The 23,086-nt window shown below is 44.9% G+C and overlaps 2 protein-coding genes and 1 long non-coding RNA gene across 6 annotated transcripts in view; 2 read left to right on the top strand and 1 right to left on the bottom strand.

The window, feature by feature from the left end:
• Nucleotides 1-3,457, bottom strand: part of FAM160B1 (family with sequence similarity 160 member B1) — a 35,991-nt gene extending 32,534 nt beyond the window's left edge. Inside the window, exon 1 of one of the 2 annotated variants that reach the window (XM_037399063.1) lies at nucleotides 3,200-3,457. In XM_037399063.1, the coding sequence (XP_037254960.1) occupies nucleotides 3,200-3,244 (45 nt within the window). In that variant the 5' untranslated portion in view covers nucleotides 3,245-3,457. The remainder of the gene's footprint in view (nucleotides 1-3,199) is intronic. The other variant, XM_037399062.1, reaches the window with a different exon arrangement.
• LOC119153130 lies at nucleotides 3,207-10,054 on the top strand. Of its 3 annotated transcripts, none has more exons than XR_005106054.1 (5): nucleotides 3,207-3,317; nucleotides 4,274-4,375; nucleotides 4,806-4,944; nucleotides 5,399-5,482; nucleotides 6,676-10,042. It is a non-coding gene; the product is annotated as an uncharacterized LOC119153130 (long non-coding RNA). The 3 variants fall into 3 exon arrangements; XR_005106053.1 differs by lacking the exon at nucleotides 3,207-3,317 and adding an exon at nucleotides 3,571-3,960; XR_005106055.1 differs by lacking the exon at nucleotides 3,207-3,317 and adding an exon at nucleotides 3,968-4,143 and having other exon boundaries at nucleotides 6,676-10,054.
• Nucleotides 10,055-18,160: 8,106 nt separating this feature from the next.
• ABLIM1 (actin binding LIM protein 1) overlaps nucleotides 18,161-23,086 on the top strand; it is a 208,402-nt gene continuing 203,476 nt past the window's right edge. The window contains exon 1 of the mRNA XM_037399100.1: nucleotides 18,161-18,216. Coding sequence (XP_037254997.1) covers nucleotides 18,204-18,216 — 13 coding nt within the window. The 5' untranslated portion in view covers nucleotides 18,161-18,203. The remainder of the gene's footprint in view (nucleotides 18,217-23,086) is intronic.

The following is a 23,086-nucleotide window of genomic DNA, read 5'->3' as shown; positions in this document are numbered from 1 at the left end:
ACTGCATTTTCTATGTCACTCAGAATGCAGCGCTCCTGGAAAAGGTTTGGGATAAAAGTGCATCAGAAATACACAGCAAAGAGAAAACATCTTGGGGACAAGCCATATATAAACTCACAGATTCATTAATATTAACCCCATAAAGCAAGAGTAATTCTACTCTGCCCAGAAGTAACGTAACAGAACAAAGACTGCAGTCCCTTCCACCATTCTCACCAACCCCCCCACCCCCACCCCCCCCAATCCAATTTAAGGATGCCCTGTCAGGACAATACCACAGTAGTACTTGCTCATCTGGATGCTGCAGAGAAGTTCAGAAAGGGCAAAAGTATCTCAAATACTGTCAGGATTGACATATGATAAGAGGTGGCAAAAATTAGGATTAGGTTGTAATAAAAATCAGGAATACGATTTCACACACTTGGACAATTTAGGCAAAAAAGACTGAAAGGTTTGAGTTATTCAAGGTAATAAAAAGCAACTTGCTTCATCAGAGTCCTGTCATGAAGGCAGTCAATTAAAGTGCAGCATGCTCAGAACAAGCAAAGGTAAATACTCCCATGTGTATTAGACTGTCAACCTTTGGAACTCCTCTCATAGTTCAGAGAGATGGCACATTGAGGGTAAGATAACAACGATTATCTAATAACACAGGAACTCTTACTATTTAAATACATGTCTCTGAAGTCTGCAGGCCTGCAGGCCCTGGGGCAGGACACGAGCATTATGCAAGTGAAATGCAGGAGAAAGGACAGGGGAGAAGGACTACCCGAACACTTTTCATTTAAAGTAGTCCCACCAATGAAAGCTATACCTAGGCACTTCAAGTGTAATTAAGTGTCCAGCTCAGCTCAAAACTGTTCAGCTGCAACTGAATTTCTCCTGGAGGTAGGCACCCAAAACCTTTGAGAATGTGTATCATAATTACCAGTTCTGTTGCTGATAATCAGGACTGAAACAGAGCCCACAGGAAACTGCACAAGTTATACTTGCTGCACAACAATAACAGCAGGTAAAAATGATCTGAATTCTCTAGGTTCTGAAAACAGAACCAGACACCATCAAGACAGCTATATGTAATACTTAGGATTTACACCAGTTTTCATTTTCAGAGTAGAAAGCTAAGTAGCCCACACACTTTTATTAAAGAGAGAACACAACAATTTAAAGTCACATACAGCCCCCAAACTGTTTAACAGTTCTGTGTTTGAATTAGTGGGTCAGACTTCCTGGATAAAGTAAGAAACATTCTTAATATCCTCTTGGTTTTGTGATTCCTTGTTTCATTCCTAACATGCGGTGCTCGGTATTTGTTACACCCCTGTAAATGCAATTTAGTGCAGTATTTATTATCAGGAGATCCATCACAGTAGTGTTAATAGGATGAGACAATTCTGAAAGGACACCAGAGTTGAGCAAGGACATACAACACGTTTTACAGTGTTCACTTGCAAAATGATGTTATCAATCTGTTTCCGGTGGGTTTTTATAAATTAAAAAAGATTGCCTAGACCCTACTGTTTCTACTTTTCCCCTTTTCCATTGAACTCACTCCTTTTTCCTAGTTTTTTTATGGATCTCAAATAAATGCAATTATTTTTGCTTATCTTTTGGACATATCAATAATGTAAATGTTCTTCTAGGAATAACTTTTATTAGATATCTTGAGTCAGTAAGGCCTGAAAGAATAACTGCTCTTCCACTCCTGAACCTCTCAGTCATCCTCTCTTATTCAAAATGTGGCACAGCTCACCATAACAAGGTTTCTTTAGTCAGGCAGCCACTAATTTCTGTTCCTCCTCCAATGAAAGCACTGTCTATTGAAGGCATTCATATGTGGTCAGGGAGAGTTTTTAAGTAAGTCATTTCATCATGAAACGTTGCTTTAAGTAAACATTTCTTTCCAGTTGCCACTCTACCACTAAAAAAAGCGAACTAGGAACCTGCAGGAAATTAATATATGCCTTTAAAACCTGCTAAAGTCCTGCTAAAGACTGCAGAACTCCAGGCACACATAAAGTCAAGTATACGCTGAAGTATTTGTGGCGTCGAGGCATACATTAATGCACAAAGGGTGCCCCTCACATGAGGCAGGATTTGGCATGCAGGCTCATTTTTCCAACCATTTGAACCACTTTCCTTCAACGCTTCCCACCTTCACTTCCAGCCGTATTTCACTGCCAGTTTTTAGCACCTAACCAAAGATGCACCTCTTCAAACTCAGTCTCGTAGGTGTCCTGGCTTACTGAGAAAGGTGCTGAAAGCCAGAGACATTACTACCTGAGCCGCACCTCACTGAAAAGCAAACCAAAATAAATCGTGTGGTCAGTAAACAAGTCCTGGTAAGCAGGCCGCTGAAGGCAGCCTACAGAAAGGGCAGCTTCAGAAACAGGCCCTGCTGCTTCCCTCTCCTCACCACGGCGATGGGCGCAGATGTGCGCGTCCTCATGACGATATCTACAGTCTCCATGATGGTCTCTAACCGGCCACGCACACCCCGGCCCCCCTGCCCACCCCACCCAACTCAACAAGCAGCCAGAGGTGAAAACGTCGGTGTGAAGTGACAACATCACACAAAAGCACCGGAGACGGCGCCTGCTGTCTGCCGGCCGCGACAAGACGACAATTCTGAGGTGTTTCCCGAATTCACCTCCCTGTTTGTTCCGCAGAAGGCGGTGGGCGCGGCGGGGCCGGGGAAGCGCTGCCCTCCGGCCGCCGCGGGGCCCCGGGGCCTACCGGGAAGGCGCGGCACCGGCGGTGACAGCCGGCCGGCCGCTCCCGCGGGCCGAGGGGGCTGTGCTGGGGCCGCCAGGGCCCGCCGCGGCGCCCCCGGCAGCAGCCGCTCCCCCCGCTTCCGGCACCTCCGGCTCTCCCCGGCCGGCCGCGGTCCACCCCGGGGCGAGCCGCTCCCTTCCCGGGCCCGCCGCGGGGCCCGCCCGGGCAGCCCGGCCTCCACCTCCACCTCCCCGCGGCAGGGCCGAGCCGGCATCGGCAGGGCCGCGGCTGCCGGCGGACGTGCCGGTTCGGCGGGGCCCTGCCGGCAAGCAGGCCCCGGGAGGGCGGCGGGGCCGGGGCTCCGCGCTCAGGGAGCGGGCCGAGGCCCCCCGCTCCGCGCCGCTCCTCCCCGCGGGGCCCGCTGGGCGGCTAGGCCCTGCTGGCATCCCCGGCGCGGCGTGGCCGGGCCCGCCGGCGGCCTTACCGCCTCCACGGCGTGCTGCAGGATGGAGGTGAACTTGGAGAACATCCTGTCCCGCGACTGGAGCAGCCGCTGCCGGGAGGACCGCGAGAGCTCCTCGATCCGCCGCCGCCGCTCCAGGGTGAGGGCTGCATGCGGCGGCCTGGCCGCGGGATCGGGCGGGCGGGCGGCCGCCGGCTCTGCCTCTCGCTCCCCGGCGGACACCGTGGCACTGACACCGCCGGGCTGCGGCGCCGGCTGCCGAGGCTCCGGGTGTCCGCCCCGGCGCGGCCTGCAGGGGCCGCTACCCCCCGCACGCAGCCAGCCGCGCCGCGGGGAGGCCCGGCCGGGCGGCCCGGCCCGGCCTAGTTGGCTGCGCTGCGCTCCGCTCCGCCCGGGGCGGCCTGGCCGGGGGCCGGCGGGCACGGGCGGCCGAGCGAGCCGGGCTCCTGCCCGGGCGGGGACACCGCTGGCCGTGCCCCTAGCATTGTCGCTGGAGCCGTGCCTGCCCAGCGCAGGGACCCGCTGCCGGCCCCCGGGGCGCGGGGGCTGCGCGACGCTGCCGGGGGTGGGAGCGGGCAGCGATCTCGGGGTGCCCCGGGCCAGCCCCCCGCCTCTGCCGGCAGCATCCGGGAAGGGAGGCGAGGGGAAAAGGGCGCCCACCACTGCTGTCCCCCTGCCCAGGGGCCTGCTGTCAGGCTCCGACAAAAGTCGCTGGGTCTACCCGTGCCGCCCTGCTTCGTGGGGGCTGGCCGGGCCCACCCGCACCTGCCAGTGCGGTGCAGGTAAGGGGCAGCCCAGGCGTGGGTGGCTGAAGGCCCAGCCGGCTGCCTGCTGGCACAGCTGGGGTCTGTCACCGTCTGCAGGGACTGCGAGGTGTCCTCAGCAAACAGTGAAATGCCCGGCTCCCCACGAAGCAGCGTGAGGGTGCTGAGTTCAGAAAGCCAGTGACATCTTGTTGCTGCTGGGTGAGAGGCCGGTGGAGCCCCTGGCGTGGCCCTGGCTGCCCACGGTCTGTCTGGGGCTTGCAGGGTACCACAGCATGACAGAGCTTGTGGCAGCGCGTGTTACCTGTTTTACTGCTGTTTTTTTCCCCAGAGCTTTGAAGGAGACAAAGAGGGCTTTATTTCAGCTCCAAGCCAAATACTTGAGAGAAAAATATCATCCCCGCCGTTTTCCCGTACTGCAGGAAAAGCAGAGGTAAGGTAGGGTGAGCAGAGGTTATAGATGTAGCTGGTGGGCAGTATGATGTTTTGGGAACAGCTACAATTCATGAGGTAGTTTTTGCGCTCTGGCCAAATGGAAGTAGGAGAACGGGATTGATCTGGCTCTGGGGGAGCAGAATGCAGTGTTGGGAAGGTGAGAGACCTGTGTGGGAAAGGGAAGAGAAACTGTAGTACCAAATGAAGGAGACCTTTCTCATTAATTTTTGGAGACGAATAAGCGCCGACTTCCTCATATGGTAGGAGCAAGCAGGGAGAGACTAATCAAAAGACAGAACAAAACTACTGTTTAACTGCTGTGTTCTAAATTGTATCATCCGGGGAGTCTGACTATGACTGTTGATCCTGTGAAGTCTTACTAATGATTCAGTTGTACTGATTGTTGTTACTACCTCTATGCTTTGCAGGCAGGGAGAACTACAGGCCACATACTATATGGAAATAAATACTAGTTATATGTGGACACCTTTGCTGAAGTTGCTAAGGAGCAGAGCTAGCAATTTCCTTCTCAAAATCCAGATATATCAAACAACATAAATTTAAAAGGTAATTATTTTTTAAAAAAAATGCTTATTGTGGGTTTGTTAAGTTGTATTCTATAGATGTGCCTTTGGAAGGGGCCTATCATCTATGATTTAACATAAAGATTTGTTAGACTTTTAAAGTGTGCTCTAGGAGGCAAACCATTCTTCAGATGAAATTAAGTGGTATCTACTACAGTTTTGCAATACATCCAGATTATTCATGTATATTTTGTCTCTAAATACTTATTTTTATTTATATTACTATTTTTATACTATGAAGTACAGTTCAGGGGCTACATTCAGCCTGTTTATATGATTTGTATTGCTTTCATTAAAAAAAAGAAAAACAAATGACAAGTTGTAGGTTTGAATGCAAACATTGTCAGCAAGTACGCTGAGTAGTGGTACAGCTTTTCTCCCATCGGTGAGAGGGTGTTTAACATGTTAATGGGGACCTTCCCGTTCTCTCACCACAGATACCGTTTTGGAGCCTGCATAATTTCTGGAGAAAATGTGGATTTAAGGCACACGTTCTTGATTAAGGTGTTTAAGAGAATATGGTAATTTAAAATGCTCTTTGCAATCCATTTGTTTTTGCAAAAATGTCTTTTGGGTGTGCGTGGGCCTCGCCATCTCCGAGGAGCAGATTGAATAAAGAAACAGTAAGATATCATGAAGTTATAAAAGGAGACAGTTTTATAACACTAAGAGTATTCCTAAGCATACTCACCATTTATGAAATCATAAGTCACCTCTTCACAGATGGTGAGGCAAAGCTTTTCTAATGCTTGAGGGCCTCTTATTATTCTAAGAGTGCCTGATGTGTATAAAAACATTTTTTTAAACAGAACATTTCATTGTGGTTGGAATTCAGGTTTTGGTTGTAAAAGTGACTTTTTATTAGGACTTCTCAATATGAAATGCCTTGCAGTAAAGGAAACAAAGAAAATATCACCATTATATGATTATCCTTAAGTTCGTTAAACATATTGAGTCTCTGCAAATAACTCTGCATTTACTTACCAATATATTGAGCTTGAATTTGTCGCCATACTGCAGAATCCAGTCTGTGGTGCTTATATGTGTTGCAAATTTTAGGTACGTTTTTTAATGCTCTTTTAAAGTAGTCTCAAATTTCTTAACTATATGGAGGCATTTCTTATTGCTGGGAATATTAGATAAATATTGGCAGACTAGCAGTAATGCAAATCACTGGAAACTAATGGAGAAAAATGTTTCACCAGTGTCAGTGCAAAAGAACTCAGCTAAGGTTACATTCTGTTTGGATAATTCTTGTTTTCATTGGAGATGACATAATTATGGACAGGCTACCAATATCATGTCATATGCAACTATACATCTGCACCTGCTCATGCTTGATGCTGTTTCCAGCGAAATAAACACAAGTATTACTACCTATTTTAATACCCTTGAGAGCAGAGTTCTGCTGGTTTGAGGTTGGGTTTGGGGTTCTTTTTTGGCAGGGTAATTCTTTTGGGGTGGCACATGCAGTGAGTTAGTGTTCTGTTTGAGTGTAAGTTAAGAGACAGCTTGAAAGTGAGGCTATTGTAGTTGATAGAGTGTTTGGGAACTTTTCTCCTTCTTACAAATTAATGACATTATATAGATTAAATCAATTTAAATGGAGTGAGACAGTGAGATAATGTGCCAGCCTTTCAATCTGAAAATCTCTCTGCTGTTAAATTGACGGCAGAAGGCCAGTCTCTAATGGATGTATTTGTCTACGTTACAGAAGAACTTCCTGCAGTCTGGACTTTTGCTTCAGAGAGGCTGAGGATTTGGAAAGTACATTTTTGTACCCCAGAATGAAAACATGCTAGTAGAGCTATGCACAGTATGTTTATATTCTGCACAGGAATTCATTGTGTTTATAATAATCAAATTGACATCTATGTTTTCAGTGACTACTTGGATGAAATAAAGAATGAAGTGTTAGTGGCTGAGCATGATCTCTGCTTTAGAGGAACTAAAGAGATGTTTAAAGTCATTTTCATACCTTTCTGATTGTGGGCTTTATTATAGAAAGCAAGCATTCTGTGCATTGGATACTGAAGAGTGTACAGTGGGAAGTCCAGACTATGCTTCTCCCAAGTTTAATCACGTTGTATGTAGTATCATACGTGCTTCTGTTCACTGTCATTTTCCATCATGAATTTTCTGGTTGTCTGTGCTCTGTGTTCACACAGTACCTCCCTCCTTGCTGATTTGCTAGTAGCACCAAGTAATCAGCTCATGCGGTATTTCTTTAAATCCCATTTTCAGGCATTTCATGGCCTGTGCATCCTGCTCCACATCTGCATGTCTACTTCTTCTGTAGAGCTGTTCATTTGTCTTCTGATGGGTTACAAACTTCTTAGTCGTTAATTTATTGTCTGATTGCTTACCTGTCACATCTGCAAGTGCCTTGTTACGCCATCACTCATTGCTGCTGTGGAAGACACAATACTGGGCTGGATGGACAAATATGCATGCCCAGTAGGCTATTTTTTATGTTAATACTTCAGTTACACTGTACTACCCTGCTTTAGCTTATATCATAGTTTGTAAAGGAGACCACAAGGAGGCCATAAGTTCATGTCAGTGAAATGAGACATCCATTTTCCAAACACATCATGTTTTCCTCAAATGTTTCTATTCCACTGGAAGCATTATAATCCAGGCTTTCCTCTGTCAGTAAATATATGAATGTTCTGCCATACGGTATCTGCAAGTGTTAGCATATAAAAAATTTCTGAAACCAGATAAAATACTCTGAAATACGATTGGTTAGAGCTTAGCCAATTTCACCAAAGTCTGCAGTTTAGCAGTACCATAAGTTTGCTTCTTCCTGTGGTCGTGGAAGCTGAAGCAAAGAGATTAAGGATTTGGGTTTGTGCTATCCTGCAACTGCAATTACTGTGAGGTCTGAATGTGGTATAAATAGACATAAAACTGGATTTTTCTGCAGGATATTAGAAAAAAATAATTGAGTGGTCCACCTGCTATAAATTGATTCCCTCAGTCATTTGTCTGTGTACTTGCAGAGAGGGAAGTCTAGCAACCAGAATCTGCATGTGTTTTAGGGGAGAGTTTAGGTGCTTAGCCTTGACCCTACTAAGAGATTTCTGAGTAATTTTCAGATCAGCTCTGACTACATTGTTTGTATTCTACTACATAATAAGATCTCATTGTTACTTACGTCTTTGGTTTTAGTGCTATAATTTTTTCATCCCTAAAATGTCATCAGATAATCTGTTTAATCATAAGGAAAAGCAGATCTTGGTAGTCAATATGAGTTACGCAAATTAGTTCAGGGACACTACTGCTATGCAAGTATAGAAACTTTCAGATCTCTCTTTCACATTAGTCCACAACTAGAAGTAGGTATTTTTCAGAGTTTCAATTCAGATATCTTGGTCCTGAGGCATAACTGAAATCTTTCATGGACTCTGATATTAAATTTTGGCATTGTAACATGTCTTAATTTTGAAGCATGTGTCTAAAACATTTATGACACGAGGCACTTGGTAGTGGCTTCGTGATTACTTTTAAATTATTGACAGCACAATTATCTAGAAAGGCCCAAACAGTAGTGTCACAATGCTGTCCAGCATTCACTATCCATACCGTTACATGACAAAAGTTCAGCTTCACATAATTCAGTGTCTTTTTGCAGCAGGAGGGTAGCCACAAATGGCAGCCAACTCCGTGTGAGGCTTCTTGGCAGGAACCTACTCTCACCAGGAGGGCACGCGTAACCTGGGTTCATTTGCAGGACACAAAGCAGCAGGATAATGAGAGAACCCCTCAGAGCTATTTTTGGGGGAAAAGAATAACCCTCTGTATCCTATGTAGAACAAATTACTATACCGACTAGTAATGTTACTTCTAGGCTTAACTGCTGTGTGTTTATTGGCTTATGAAAGCTTTGATTGCTGCGCGTGACAGCCTATCATCTTAGCAGTTCACTTGTCCCATTTGGTTCTTGAATGATGTTAGAAGCTACGGGTCTGATTTGAGTTTACAAAGATATTGACTTAACCCTGTGGCTATCACATCCCACATGATATTTGCATCTTTGCAACAACTAAACCCAATGAATTTATGAAAGGTCTTGTGTTCAAAGAGTGGTTCTTCTCAACAACTAATTGAATTCTTGTGTGGTTCCCAAAGAGGTAAGAGTGACCATGTACATCACCATTGAATTATTTTACCTGTAGGTGAGGGTAGAGGCAACCATCCAAACACTTCCAGTTAGAATTTCATGCTCAGAAGCTATACTCTGAGCCAAACTGCGTTTCCAGAAAAAGTATGTACAACTTGATCCTTTCTAATTCTTTCTGAGTCTTAGCCCTGTAGGAACAAGTGTCTGCACTTGGATGAAGCCTTTAAGGAGCCGAGCTGGAGGCACAACTGACAACAAGACAAGAAAATGAAGGCCCAGGGTCATCCAGAAATGTTTCTATTGCTCATTGCTGTTCTCTTGAGTCGGGCTGCTTTGAACTAGTTTGACATTCAGTCCTCATGTTGTGAAATGCTGAAGCAAGCAGATCTGTGTTTGTAATATGCTTAATATAATGGAACCTGTCCTGATTAGATCTTGAAATCGTGCTGTAATGCACTATCCTCAATTCCTGCGTGGCAGCTCATGTGCTGAGTGAAGTATTTCCATCCATTCAGTTTCTCTGGCTTTTTATTCAGAAGCTCTTAAGCCCTGTCTCTGGGTCCCCGGGAATTCCCAGGTGTTTTGAGCTGTTATGTGTACCTGGGGTGCTTGACTGGAGCATCAGACGTGCAGTCTTGCATTTCCTCCTTCTTCTCCAGGCAGCAGAAAGCTAGTTGCTGTATTTGCAATATATGTACCGCATACGTCAAAATTCTGTGTTCAGACGTAGAGATCTTGTACTAGCATTAATCAATTTCCATGAACAATTCGGCCCAGTGCTAGATCACAGCCCGCAGAGGGCAGCCTGGCCTCATGTTGTACTCCAGCGATGCACTTAACTGGAGAACTCAGTAGTCTGCTGGCATCTCTGTCAGTGTAACTTGCTGTGGAATAAACAACTGAATGTTGTGGACAATTAGCATCAGCCCTAATCTCAAACAGATTCAAAAGTGGACCAAAAAAAAAAGTGACTAAATTAAACCTTCTGGCTTTGTTTTTTGTTTGTTTGTTTGTTTGTTTGAACATATTGCAAGAAAAAAATTGCATGAGAAAACTAGACCTTGAGCTTTAAATATCTCACATGTACAACAGATAAGTTTATTGGTAGATTTCAATAGGCAAGAGAAAGAAAATATCCAGAATATGTGTACCTGAATGTACTGGGCAAGACTAACAGGAGAAGAAAAATATTTTTCTTTTTGTCCAGTTCTCTTCAGGAATCTTTTGAGATTTGTGTTACTGTTACCATGATAGTAAGACTGTGCCTTTGGCTGGTTGGCCCATGTTCTTTCCCAAGTTTTTCCTGAATCTTTGTGAAACAGCCATCACAGTTTCAAGGAGATTTTGTCTAAGACGATGTGTCTACACGCAGGCATGTGCCTTAGCTGTTAAACTGATCAGTGCCCGATTTGGGACTAGGGGTTGCTAACTTGACTGAGTATGACAAGGAACAAGGCATTCAGTTCCTGAAAAAGGGCCAATAGTTTGTGTCTCTCAAATCAAATTACATCCACCAGCTAATTAAGGAATGATCTTGATATTCTCCGAAGGGAGGCCTGTCCACTTCTATACTTCTCAGCCAGAGGGCCCTGCAATACAGTGTTCAAAATAGAAAATAGGTAGAAAGAAAATAGCATTTGAGGAGTTAAGACAGCCTCAGCAACACATGAATTCCAGGAGTACGGGAAGAAACCTAAGCATCTTTTATGATCAGATGTGAAAGTACTCACCGATGTACCAGTGGCCCCAGACCTTCTACCCCACATAAGCATGGCTGTTCACAGCAGAATGTATGCATTTCTCAGAGCCTGGCTCATTGCAATTACAAATGAAGGTGAATTTTTGCTTCTGATTCCTAAACTTTCTCTGTGTATACGAGCACTGGGAGATTTTGACTCTGGTTTATTCAGAATATTCTTTGCTATTCTTGCCATGTTATTCATAAACATCTTTGCTAATGTGAACTTTGACCAAGGAAATTTGTGTCATGTTTTACATTGATAGCATGATGTAAAAGTCACTTTATGTAAAAATGCTTGCACATTTAATGAACTCTGATTGTGTAATTTAATTCAGTTTAGCCACAACAAATTCTTTAGGGTAAAGGGTAAAGTAGAGCACACAGTGAGATAACACCCTTACTTGATGCATATCTAAACCCTCTAATTTATAATCAACAACAAAGACAGTTTATGGAACTACCTCTGTATCTCCTGAAGGCATGCACTGAATAAAAAATTAGAAGAAAAAATTATTAAGGCATCAAGATTCATAGAATCATAGAATAGTTTGGGTTGGAAGGAAGCTTTAAAGGTTATCTAGTCCAACCCCTGCTGCAATGCGCAGGGACATGTTCAACCAGATCCAGTTGCTCAGAGCCTCGTCCAGCCTGACCTTGAATGTGTCCCAAGATGGGGCATCTACCACCTCTCTAGGCAACCTGTGCCAGTGTCTTGCCACCCTCATTGTAAAAAATTTCCTCCTTACATCTAGTCTAAATCTGCTGTCTTTTAGTTTAAAACCATTGCACCACATTCTATCACAACAGGCCCTGCTGAAAAGTTTGTCCCCATCTTTCTTACAGGCCCCCTTTAAGTACTGAAAGGCTGCAACAGCATCTCCCTAGAGCCTTCTCTTCTCCAGGCTGAACAGGCTGAACCCCAACGCTCTCAGCCTTTCCTCACAGGAGAGTTGTTCCACCCCTCTGATCATTTCTGTGTCCCTCCTGGACCCACTCCAACAGGTCCAGGTCTTTTCTGTGCTGAGGACCCGAGCTGAACACTACTGCAGGTGGGGTCTCACTAGAGCAGAGTAGAGGGGCAGAATCATCTTCCCTCTACCTGCTGGCCATGCTTCTTTTAATGCAGCCCATAATACGGTTGGCCTTCTGGGCTTCGAGTGCACATTGTCAACTCATGTCCAGCTTTTCATCCACCAGTATCCCCAAGTCCTTCTTGGCAGGACTGCTCTCAATCCCTTCATGCCCCAGCCTGTATTGACATTGGAGGTTGCCCCAAGCCACGTGAAGGACGCCGCACTTGGCCTTGCTGAACCTCATGAAGTTCACGCAGGCTCACTTCTCAAGTTTGCCCAGGTCCCTCTGGATGGCATCCCTTTCCTCCAGCATATCAACAACACTACTCATCTTGGTGTCATCTGCAATCTTCCTGAGGGTGCACTTGATCCCAGTGTCTATGTTTTTGATGAAGATATTGAACAGTACTGCTCCGAATACAGGCCCCTGAGGGACACCACTTGTCACTGATCTCCACCTGGACACTGAGCCGTTGACCACTACCCTCTGCATGTGACCATCCAACCAGTTCCTCATCCACCAAACATTCCATCCATCAAATCCATCTCTCTCCAATTTAGAGAGAAGGATGTTGTGGGGGCCTGTGTCAAAGGCCTTACAGAAGACCAGATAGTTGATATCCATAGCTCTTCCCTTGTCCACTGATGCCACTCATCATAGAAAGCCACTAGGTTGGTCAGGCAGGACTTGTCCTCAGTGAGGCCATACTGGCTGTCTTGAACCATATCCCTGTCCGTGTGCCTCAGCACAGCTTCTAGGAGGATCTGTTCCATGATCTTCCCAGGCACAGAGAGGAGGCTGACAGCTTGGTAGCTCCCAGGGTCCTCCTTTCTACCCTTTTTACAAATGAGTGAAATGTTTCCCTTTTTCCATTCACCAGGGACTTCACTTGACTGCCATGAGTTTTCAAGTATTGTGGAGAGTGGCTTGGCAACTACCTCAGCCAGTTCCCTCAGGATTCTGAGGTGCATCTCATCAGGTGCCATATACTTACGTATTCAGAGCTCTTAGTCATGGTACATACTTCATATGTGAGCCTGTGAGAACCTGGTGCAAAACCTGATTAAAATTCTGACTTTTTGTTGGGTTCTTCCTGATAAGGATGCACACATAGGGGTGGGTGATGCTGAAGTTCTGCAGCAGTAAATGCTGGCCAATGTTCAGCTGATCTTTCCAAACCTGACTCTTAGAAATGAATTTGTCATTTTGGCCCTTGTGTCCTAAGTTCCCACAGGTACATTAGCTGTTTTGATGCAAAAGCAATATAGACAAGATATTAACAGGCTTATTTGGGGGCTTTTCCTTAGCTGCCAGGATTACCAATATTTCTTGGTTGTATGAAGTCTATATCATTTACGTGATAACAAGATTTTACATAATCCATGTAAAAAGTTTTGAGTTCTTGAGTCCAGTAGTCAGTACTGACTTAGGATAACATAGGTTCAATATTATATTTTTTGCCACATAAGTATATATACCGCAGACAATATGAAGGGTTGAATAACATGCAGAGTATTAAGAACACAGGTTCTATACAATGGAAAAATAAGAAAGATGGCTTTGGGATTTGTCTCACTCGGGGAACTTTCTTATTTGATTTTTTTTCTTTTTTCTTTTTTTTTTTTTTGTTTGATGGTTAAGTCTCTTTGTATATGTGGGATATTTTTTGGGGAAAAAAACTTCAGTAAAGCTTTTTTATTAATATTTGCTGTGAGTAATTTGGAGCTCAATTCTCCTTTGAAAGACATAAATGGGATATTTTTCTCAAAAGAGATTAGCGGCAGCTGCCCTTGAAGCTTGCTGAAATCAGTGAAAGGCCATGTATTGATGTGAATATGCTGTCCATTACTGACTAATTGCAGGTTCTAGTAAGAGTCTTATATTGAAACTAAGAGAGCTGTCTTGCTTTCATGTAATTCATGTCACAGACACTATTTATTGTGACCTTATTAAAATTCTGATTAAATCATGTAATGCTGTAGATTTTTGTTCCTTTCTAGTATGACTGCTATAGGTCTGATTTCCCTAAGAAAGGAGCCAGTTATGTAGAGTTATGGTAGAATATGTGGTAAAAACTTGTAGAAAAATCCTAGTTTCCATCTATCTTCACCATCCCAATAACAATTCAGTGAATAATTCAGGACAGTTCTGGCCATCCTTGCCATTTTCCTTGCATACAGAAGTGGTTCACTGAAGCCTACTTCTGTAAGAATTTGTCTTTTGTTCAAAAAAATACGCTTTTTTCATTGTCTGATTTCAAAAGGAAACATGCTGCATTGCACCAAGATGGGTATATTCTGACTGATGAGTTATCTGCATCAGTCAAAGACATAATTCTGACTTCTACCTGCTTTTTCATCCATGCTAAGTCATTCTCCCCTGATTTTCATGAAAAAAAATTATTTCCATACAACTCACGGGATTTTACTTATTTTGAAAACTATTATCCTCTTTTTGTATGTGGCAAACTGGTTCAAAAATGATGAGGGACAAACAATGATATTATGAACCCCACTTTCCCAAGAATCCATGCTAAGAATACAAATGGTGTATTTATTCTTTTTGGGGAGTTGAGGTAGAGAGAACGGCAGGGTCTGTAGACTGGTACCAGCAAATTGTTGGAAAGTCAAAGCACAAAACTTGCAGTGATGTGTTACACATATATAGCATATTACAAAGATGGTATGTTTTCTGATGTTAGGTGTCCGAGTCTTGGTTCAAAAGCTGAAAAGCAAAGGGAGAAATTCTCACCCATGTTGCTCTGCAGATCATGAGTGGGGGCAGTGTATTGGCTGTAAAAGTTCAGTAATGATTAATGTTTTAACTTTTCAAACTTACAGGTCAGCTGAACATTATGATTCTTTTAAGAATTTTCTGTTTGTTTGAACCCAGTTTACTTAATGGAAGGAAAACTGAATTATTTTCTATATATTCACACAGTGGCTATGTGACAGTGAGATGTGCTGCACGGAGAATACAGTCTAATATTTAGGATACTTTTCTTTGAAGATCCAGGTTCTGGTCTTTGTTCTGGCATAGATTTTCTTTGTGACCCTGGACAACATACATAGCTCCTCAAAGGCACTTAGGTATCTGAAAATACCAATAGGGGATTTGAAAACACCTATTGTTTGGTAAAATATATTAATCTGTTTGGGCATCTCTTAAAAAATCCCGAGGTGCCTGTTTGCATCTCTTAAAGCCCAAATGCCTTTAAAAAATGTTGACCTTAGTGGATCTTTTGACACTAACTTGAGTTAGAAGCCTAGGCTGTCTGTACTAGGCTACTAGTACATAGGAGAGTGTAGGAGGTAGAATCCTGCTTCCCAGCTGACTGATTCAGAAGCCTCAGGTAGATGCCTGAAATAAAACAATGTCAATCAGTGCTCCTTAATGGACTTCTAAAGTAGTCAGGAAATGGCTCAGTCAATCAAACAGCCTAACAGCTTGCTGCTGCTCAAAAGGATCATCTCTTTTCCCTCTAATGGTTCTTCCTCACCCCTTCCTGGCTGTGCAGTTCTGCACTCGCCTTCTGTCACCTCCAGTGTTTATCTGAGTCTTTGGTTTCTTTCTCTATCCTCCTGTATGCTTACCTGGCAGAAAACTAACCCAGTGCAAGAAAGTGGGCACTTCTTTGCTAATTAATGAGCTAAAGCAGTTCCTTGAGGATCAAACCAGTGGTGATGGTGTTGCAAAGAGGGAAGCAGGAGCAGGTCGGATGAGAGAATAGGGAGCATGTAGGAGAGTAGGTGAGCACACCTTGCAGAAGCAGCAATGAACTCTTGGACTGTCTTGTCCATCTTCTCTGACTCAACATCACTTAGATAAGCACCTGAGATCTTAATCTGTAAGATAGTAATAATGGTGTCTCACTTCTCTGTACCTCCCCTTCCCACTCTCTTCAGCTTCCTTCTACATTCCCTAGATATTGGCAGGATCTGAGACAGACGGATCTGAGGCAGCAACTACAGCAGCAGATTCAACTGCACACATGCAGACTGCCTGACTGATACTAGTGGCTGATGAAGATGTGCCCTCCAGAGCTGGTAACTGTTGAGTTCCCACTGCAGCTTTTCCTCCTCATTTTAATTTCTCTTCTTAAATCCTAATTGCTACAAAACTTGTAGGGATGTAGAACTCTTTCTGAGTTATACCTTTTAATCCACTTGAAGTGAAATTCTCCATATCCAGATCTGAAAATTTGGATGGACAGACAGGAAAATAAAACTCTATCAGCCTCAATTCCTCTGGAAACCCAGATAAAAAGCTCTTTTTAATAAATCAGTGCTGTATCTGATCCATTTTAGGATTCTCTTACCAACATGTCTGTTGAATTTCTCTGCCTTAGAAACTGTGTTCTATAGAAACCCAAGTTACAAATACCTTTCCCTTCCTACTTCCTAGCAGTATAAAGAAAGGAAGTTCTTCATTAAAAAGCTAATTTCTGCATGTTCCTGAACCTTCTTTTTAAAGCCATCTATTAAAGTTTCACACAGGAGAACCCTTGATAGTGGTAGTCAGAAACTCACTGAAGGAAGTGCATAGGAAATGACTCAATTAAAAATACAAAATGCTGCCATGCTACATTGACTGAGGCTCTTTTGGACAAGAAGGAAAATTTGAGTTGTTTGCAAGTGGAAACTTCTACTCATTTCAGAAAAGACTGGGAAAGGAACTGTTTTACAAGTGGATGTCAGATCACCAGCTAAGGGTAATGCCACAGGAGTCTGGAAGGAGAAAACCACCTTGTGATTTGTTTCATTCCTGCTGCAGGATACAGAAACATTTGCAGTGGGCAAGAAAACAGAATGACATAAGGAGTATGATTGAGCTGAAGTGTGGGGGACACTGGGGTTTGCCACATGGCAAATATTGCTGGATATGACTCAAAAGTCATTGCTGCATGTGAGCACAAACACAAATTCAGACAAACAGATGTGCCAATTCATATTTTGTGTATGTATCACCCAATGAGAAGGCATGTGTGTGCTGTCCATTCTGCTGCTGCATGCTTTCTTCTTACGTGCACGCCCTGCCTGCTCAGTTGGCATGGTGGGGAAGGTGAGCCGCACAACCATGCTGCCGGTTGGTCTGGTAGCGCAGAATGCTGGCTAGGCTGCACTTTGAAACAGCACTGGGAACACGTGATACATCAGTTACTAGCACCCATCTCTGCTCTGTGGACACGGTGTGATACAGTCTCTGCCACGTCTCGTTTACAAAGATTTTGGTAATTGGTTGTTTTGATGGGAAAATTGTGTAGGCTTCTTGCTAGTATGAAGATGTATAGTGTATGGCAGAGCAAGGCGGAGGAGTGTGATTCAGCCTTTCCTGTCGTTTAGTTATCGTGCTGGCTCCCCACTGAACATCACAGATTGGGCTTTCTGTTTCTTAGTTCATAGTTGCCCATTCTGAAATTGATGAGCCTGCTCTGATGTTTTCATTTCATTATTCTGCTGTGGTCTTCTAACCTGTTATTCTTGACAAACTAGATCATTGTTTGGCTTGACTCTTGCCAGTATCCAATAAACCGGTGGCATAGGGGTTTGCTTTTTCATGTGGCTTGGGAGTGTTTGGCTTGCTTAGGCTGGAGGCTCAGCTGCCCCGCGAAGGGGGGGCCACTGGACCTTCAGCTTCTTCTTCAGGACTCTCAACTCTCTCTTGAGGACCCTCAGCTTGTTCTTCAGGGCTTTGCAGTGGGCTGCTTGCTGCTTTCATTAAGGTGCCAGGAGAAAGCCAAGTACTCTTGCCTGTATGTCAGCAACCAGGGCTGTTTGGCAGACAACATTGCTGTCATTTTCCTGTCTATTTACTACTTACACGCAGATGTGCAGGTGCACAGTTGCTGTTCGGTGGGTGAATTTCAAGTTGCGCCACAGACTTCAGCCGTGAACGAGCCGAACCGCGGCCGAACGGCGCTGCCGGCGGCTCTAGCAGCGGACCCGTCCCCCCGGCGCTTCTCCCAGCGCTGCGTTGGCAGCCGCGCCGAGGCCCCGCACGCCCAGCGTGTGGCACATCCCCGCCGGCGGCGCCGCGCCCCGCCAGTACCGCCCGCAGCCACGGCCGCCGGCAGCCGCGGCCCCTCCGCCGCCCCCCCCGCCCCCGCACAGGCGCACACTCGCGCACACGCACCGCAGGGCGGCCCCCGGCGCCGCCCCGCACCGCGCCGGGCAGGCAGCGAGGGAGCGCGGCGGCGGCGCGGACCCGCCCGGCCCGGCTCGGCCCAGCGCCGCCGCCCCCCGCATCGGCCGCCGCGGGCCGTGCGCCGCCGCAGCTCCGCGGCCCCTCGCCCGCCCGAGCCATGTCTGCCAGAGGTGGGTCCGGGGCTGCGCCGCGGCCCCTCAGCGACCGGGGCGCGGGCGGAGGAGCCGCGCTTGACCTTGCGCGCCTGGCCGCGCTGCGGCGCCCCGCCGGCTGCGCTGGGGCGGAGGGTGCGCGGGCGGTGTGGGAGCAGGGGGAGGCGAGGGGATGCCCAGCGCCCGGTCCCGTTTCGCAGCCGGGCGGTGGAAGGGGCTCCGGAGCGGGCTGCAGCAGCGCTCGGCGCCGCAGCCATCCCCGGGGCCGGGCGCCCCGCCGCACCTGCCGGGCGAGGCGCGGTCACCCCGCGTCGCCTCGCCGGGGGTGGCTGTGGCAGCGCGGGGGGCGCCGCGGTTCGGTGCGTTTGACACGGTACGGGCGTGTGTGCGCGCAGAGAAAGGAATATGGTGGCCGGGGGACTCTGGGGTCCGGACTCGGGGGTTGTCCGTGCGCAGGCGGTGTTAGCTGGTCCGCACCGGTGTGTCCACTGGGCGCTGGCGAGGCAGGCTGGCGTGGCCTGGCGTTCGAAAAGCAGGTGCTCCGGGTGGTGGGGGGGTGGTACCGCCAGGCCGTACCTCTGGTGGGCATTTGCATCTGGCTTGAAATTAACATTTAGAAGTTTTACTTGAGCTGCACATTTGTTTCGGTCATAGCCTGAACTTGGATAGCCTTTGTCCTTCGCGTGCGTTTCTGCATAGACTCTGACTGTGGGTTTGGTGATTCTGGGCTGGGGACGAGCTGACCAGGCTCACTGACTGCAGATCCTGGCTTGTTCCAGTCTCCTGCTTCCAGTATGAGAAACTGATGCAGGTGTGGCCCAAAGGCTGGTGCTTCAGGGTTGTTTTTTTTTTTTTTTTTTTTTTTATTACAGTTAGTACCAGTTCAAGGTCTGGAGGCACAAAGTTAAGCATTTTCTGTACATTGTCATAACAAAGCAGAAATATTTGTAAGCATCTCCTGAAGAGAGAAGATTATCTGCAGGATAATGACAAGTAAAAACACTCCCCAGTTATCTGCAAATTGAAAAAATACTTTGTCAAAATTATGTATTACAAATTAACAAACCCCAGAATGTAGGGATACATCTTATTTTTTCGTCCCTTTATTTCTTTGTACCTTCATGTCTTAAATACTGCTCAGCATGGATCAGCTCTTTCATTTGCTTGGATTCCTGTTGACATCCGAGTGAACTCCATGTACATGGAAGGCATCATGTGACCACTGAAAGGTTGTCAGCATTTTGTGGTTAGGACCGTATTTCTAAAGCACCGCACCCATTTTAGATATAAATAATAAATGGTGTTAGAGCAGTGTATTTCTTCGTGGTGCAGTAGAATTCTTGCTTTAGGAAGAAATGGACTGTATCGGTCTCCAAAGAATCCATTTCTGGAAGAACACTTAACTATATTAGCATCAGTACTGTGCTAAGGCTGCATTAGTACTTGTGGGGAAAACCCAGCAAAGCTTCGGAACATGGATTAGATTTGCTGTCTTCAAAGGGGTGTCTGGATTTGAGGAAGTGACAGAAAAACTTTGCAATTTCAGCTCTGCTGATGACTCCCCAAAAGTGGACCGTACAGAACAGGGAGCCATTTCCAACGGCCATATTCCTTTTTCCTCCCCCCACCATCCCTCTTTCCTATTCATCTGCACAACACATGATGTTTGATGCCTGCTTGATTCTGCTGGAGAGCTGCCTGGAGAAGAAGGGTGAATTCTTTCTCAGCCTCTCCCATGCCGTCTATTTTTTTCAGAGTAATTAACTGGGGGTGTGTGGTGGTGTCCATAGGACTTTAAAGAAGTAATGAATAAGATTCATAAAATAAAGATTAAGTTGTTAATTTCTATCAATATCTGCTTTTCAATCTGAACAAATGAAATTAGTTGGAAAACAAGTGTGTCTGTGCAAGTAGTTATTCAGTAGCAACCAAAGGCTGTTTGTGTGTAAAGCAGTATAGACCATTGTTATTATTAAGCATTTTAAACACTACTGCTGTTAAAATCTTACATATGAACTTATTTCTACGCACTTACATGGTATGATGGGTCTTAATGAGGTTACTCATGAGAATGTAGGTCAAGAAGTGAGTCTTTAATGAATTAGGGCTTTGTTTAAATGTTGGATAGGGACCCTTTGCTTCATGAAGGTACATTGCCTCATACATATGCAGTCTCATTAAAACCACTGTATCATTAGGATCTGCATGCTCAGCGAATATTGGTTGTTAATATTTTATGTTTTGTTAGCTGTCCAGAAGGTGATCATTGTTATTCTGAAGGCATCAGACACTTGGAGCTGTCTCCTTGTTGATTATATACACCTAACGTAACAAGAATAGCAAGAGTTAAACATTCACCTGTGCCATTTTTATTGCTAAATTGCAGAAGATATGCAAGGGGTAGTAAAGGACATCTCAAAATTAGCATATTCAATCTGTGCAGCTCTCTATTCATCTCTTTTGCTCCAGGAGGCAGCATGGTCTAGTGAGCTGACTGCAACAGATGACAGAAGAAACTCCTGAAATCCAGCAGTACCTCTGTACTTTTGGACAATTCCTTTTAACCCTTCTGCTCTAGTTCCCTGTTGTTATTTAACCAAAACTATCCATACAGTCACTGACATTATGACGGATTAAGTCATAACATAAAGCATAACTAATAATACAGCTTCTTGTAATTTTGCCTTAAATAGAACTCTGGATGAAGAGTTTTATGTTTCCCTACTTTTACAATGGAAATAATGGTAGCTAACTTTTTCAGAGGGGTTGCTGTGAAGACTAGTGGCTCACTTGTGCTTTAGGATGAATTTGCTGAAATTTTCCTTTGTTTTCTTCCACCTTTCACAGACTAGGTTGTTGGAGTCCTTCACACCTGTCCCTCACCTCTCACTGTTATGAAAATATAAGGTCTTTAATATTCTTGTGCTGCTTTCCTCACAGTACAGCGCTCTAGCAGATGTTTTGACCAAATGCCAGATGAAGCAGCACAGACAAGCGTTCCCAGAAGCTTGAACAAATAATCATTTTGGAAATCCGGTGATTGAACAGGGAGACGAAATGAACTTTGAAAATCCCTTTTCACTTCCCTGTCAAGTTGGAGGCACTCTCGCAACCTGCTCTGCAGCCCGTTGGGATCGGTGGAGAGCTGCCATTGACAGGCTTTTCAGTTTTGCAGTTGGCAAAAGGCTTCATATTCTACTTTGTGCTGTTGTTAAGTAGTTGCTGTTAGGACTCATACATGACTGAAGTTGGGTGTTGGAGCAAGCCCTATAGATTGTTGCTTACCTAAGGGCTTGTTTGCAAAGAGCTGTAAATTCTCTGGATGAAAGACATTTTTCTAAAGCCAAGTATAACTGTGACCTACTTGTGCATGTTATCTTAAACTGCTTAAAAACTGTCAAAAGTACTTGTTATCATGAAGTTGTAAGTTAATGGAAAAATGGCTGTTTTTAACTATTATAAACTTTGGTTTAGCTAGAGCAAACAGGCATAAAGCATAATGTTTGGTATGGTCAAATACAAAGATTTTTGCTAATATTTTTTTTCCTAAATGTTGAAAGAATTAGCATGAGCTGTATTTAGTCCAGTAGGCAACTACTTCAGGAAAATGAAGGCAGGTAAAATAGGAGGTTTATAAAATAGTGGTGTCTTTTCAGCCTCTTTTGTGCCATAAAAAATTTAATGAATTTTGACAGAGGCCAGTGTTAAAGAAATACTGTTGGTGTCTCATATTAACAGGTTGTACTGTGCCACTCTGATGCTGCAGATAGTGGGTATTGATAATTGCATTTTTTAGCCTACTCAGTAGTCGGGTTGTTAAGCTTAAGATTTTATTTTATACCACAATCCTTGTCTTTTCCTATTTGATTTTCTAACAAATGCAGATCAAACATTTCAGACAAATAAATCATCGTAACAGTGCTGTGAGGGAGGTTTTGTGTGCCATTTTACAGGTGAGGCAGGAACTGAAATGATTTTTTTCTCCTCTCCAAGTCTCAGAGCCAGGTCAGAACAGGAGATTTTCTGCCTTCTGGGCCTCTTCTCAGGCTCCTTGTTTGTTCTTACGCAAGTTGAAAATAGATTTCTGACAGAAAATGATAAACTTCCCCTCATTATGTTTTACTCTGGTAACAGTTCTTTCTTCATCCACACTACACACATCACTTGATTGATCTGTCTCACAGATGTTAACTTTTGTGTGAAGAAACCAACAATTTTCCAATGAGAAATTTACATACTAAATCTTGAGTTCCTCTATATTCCACCAATAACCTTTATTTTTCTTTTCCAAATCCTTTATTCCTCCTTGGGTAGCTATGGACATGGCTGCTGTTGCTGGCAGCAATGACTTTGATTGAGGTCTATGCTGACTGGTTTAAAAACGAGCTGCTGTGAGCTTCTGGTCAACATTTTATTATGGCCTGTGATTTTCACAGTGATATTGCTCATATCTGAAGGAGCTGGCCACTTAAAGGATGGCCATATTGTCTGCCATGTCCTTTCTGAAACCAACTGCTGGTTTTTTTTCTACTTGCTGTCAAGAGGTATTTCTTTAAGGTGTGTAATAGCATCCCTAATTTGTGGTGTGAGTAGTACATGGCTGTAGTGAAATGCTCTCAGGCTGAGCAACCTGGAGAGCGGGGCAGTGTGAGCTGGCTGGACATTTCCTTAATTTTAGAAGTGGACAAATTTAGCATGTTCGCAGTAGTTAATTATTGCAGCTTCAAAAGCTTGCAGTCCTAGCAATTTCCACCATTTTCCGTGGTATAATGCTTCATAGCCCGAAGGAGCACGTTCTTGGCAGGGTTCGGTGCTCTGCAGCATAACCCGAGACAGAGCTGTGTGTGCAGTCATGCCGACACAGCTGTTTCCCACTTTGAATACCTAT

The sequence above is a fragment of the Falco rusticolus genome, chromosome 9, assembly GCF_015220075.1.
Source record: "Falco rusticolus isolate bFalRus1 chromosome 9, bFalRus1.pri, whole genome shotgun sequence".
NCBI classification, from domain to species: Eukaryota; Metazoa; Chordata; class Aves; order Falconiformes; family Falconidae; genus Falco; species Falco rusticolus.
This window is presented reverse-complemented; position numbering and strand designations above follow the sequence as displayed.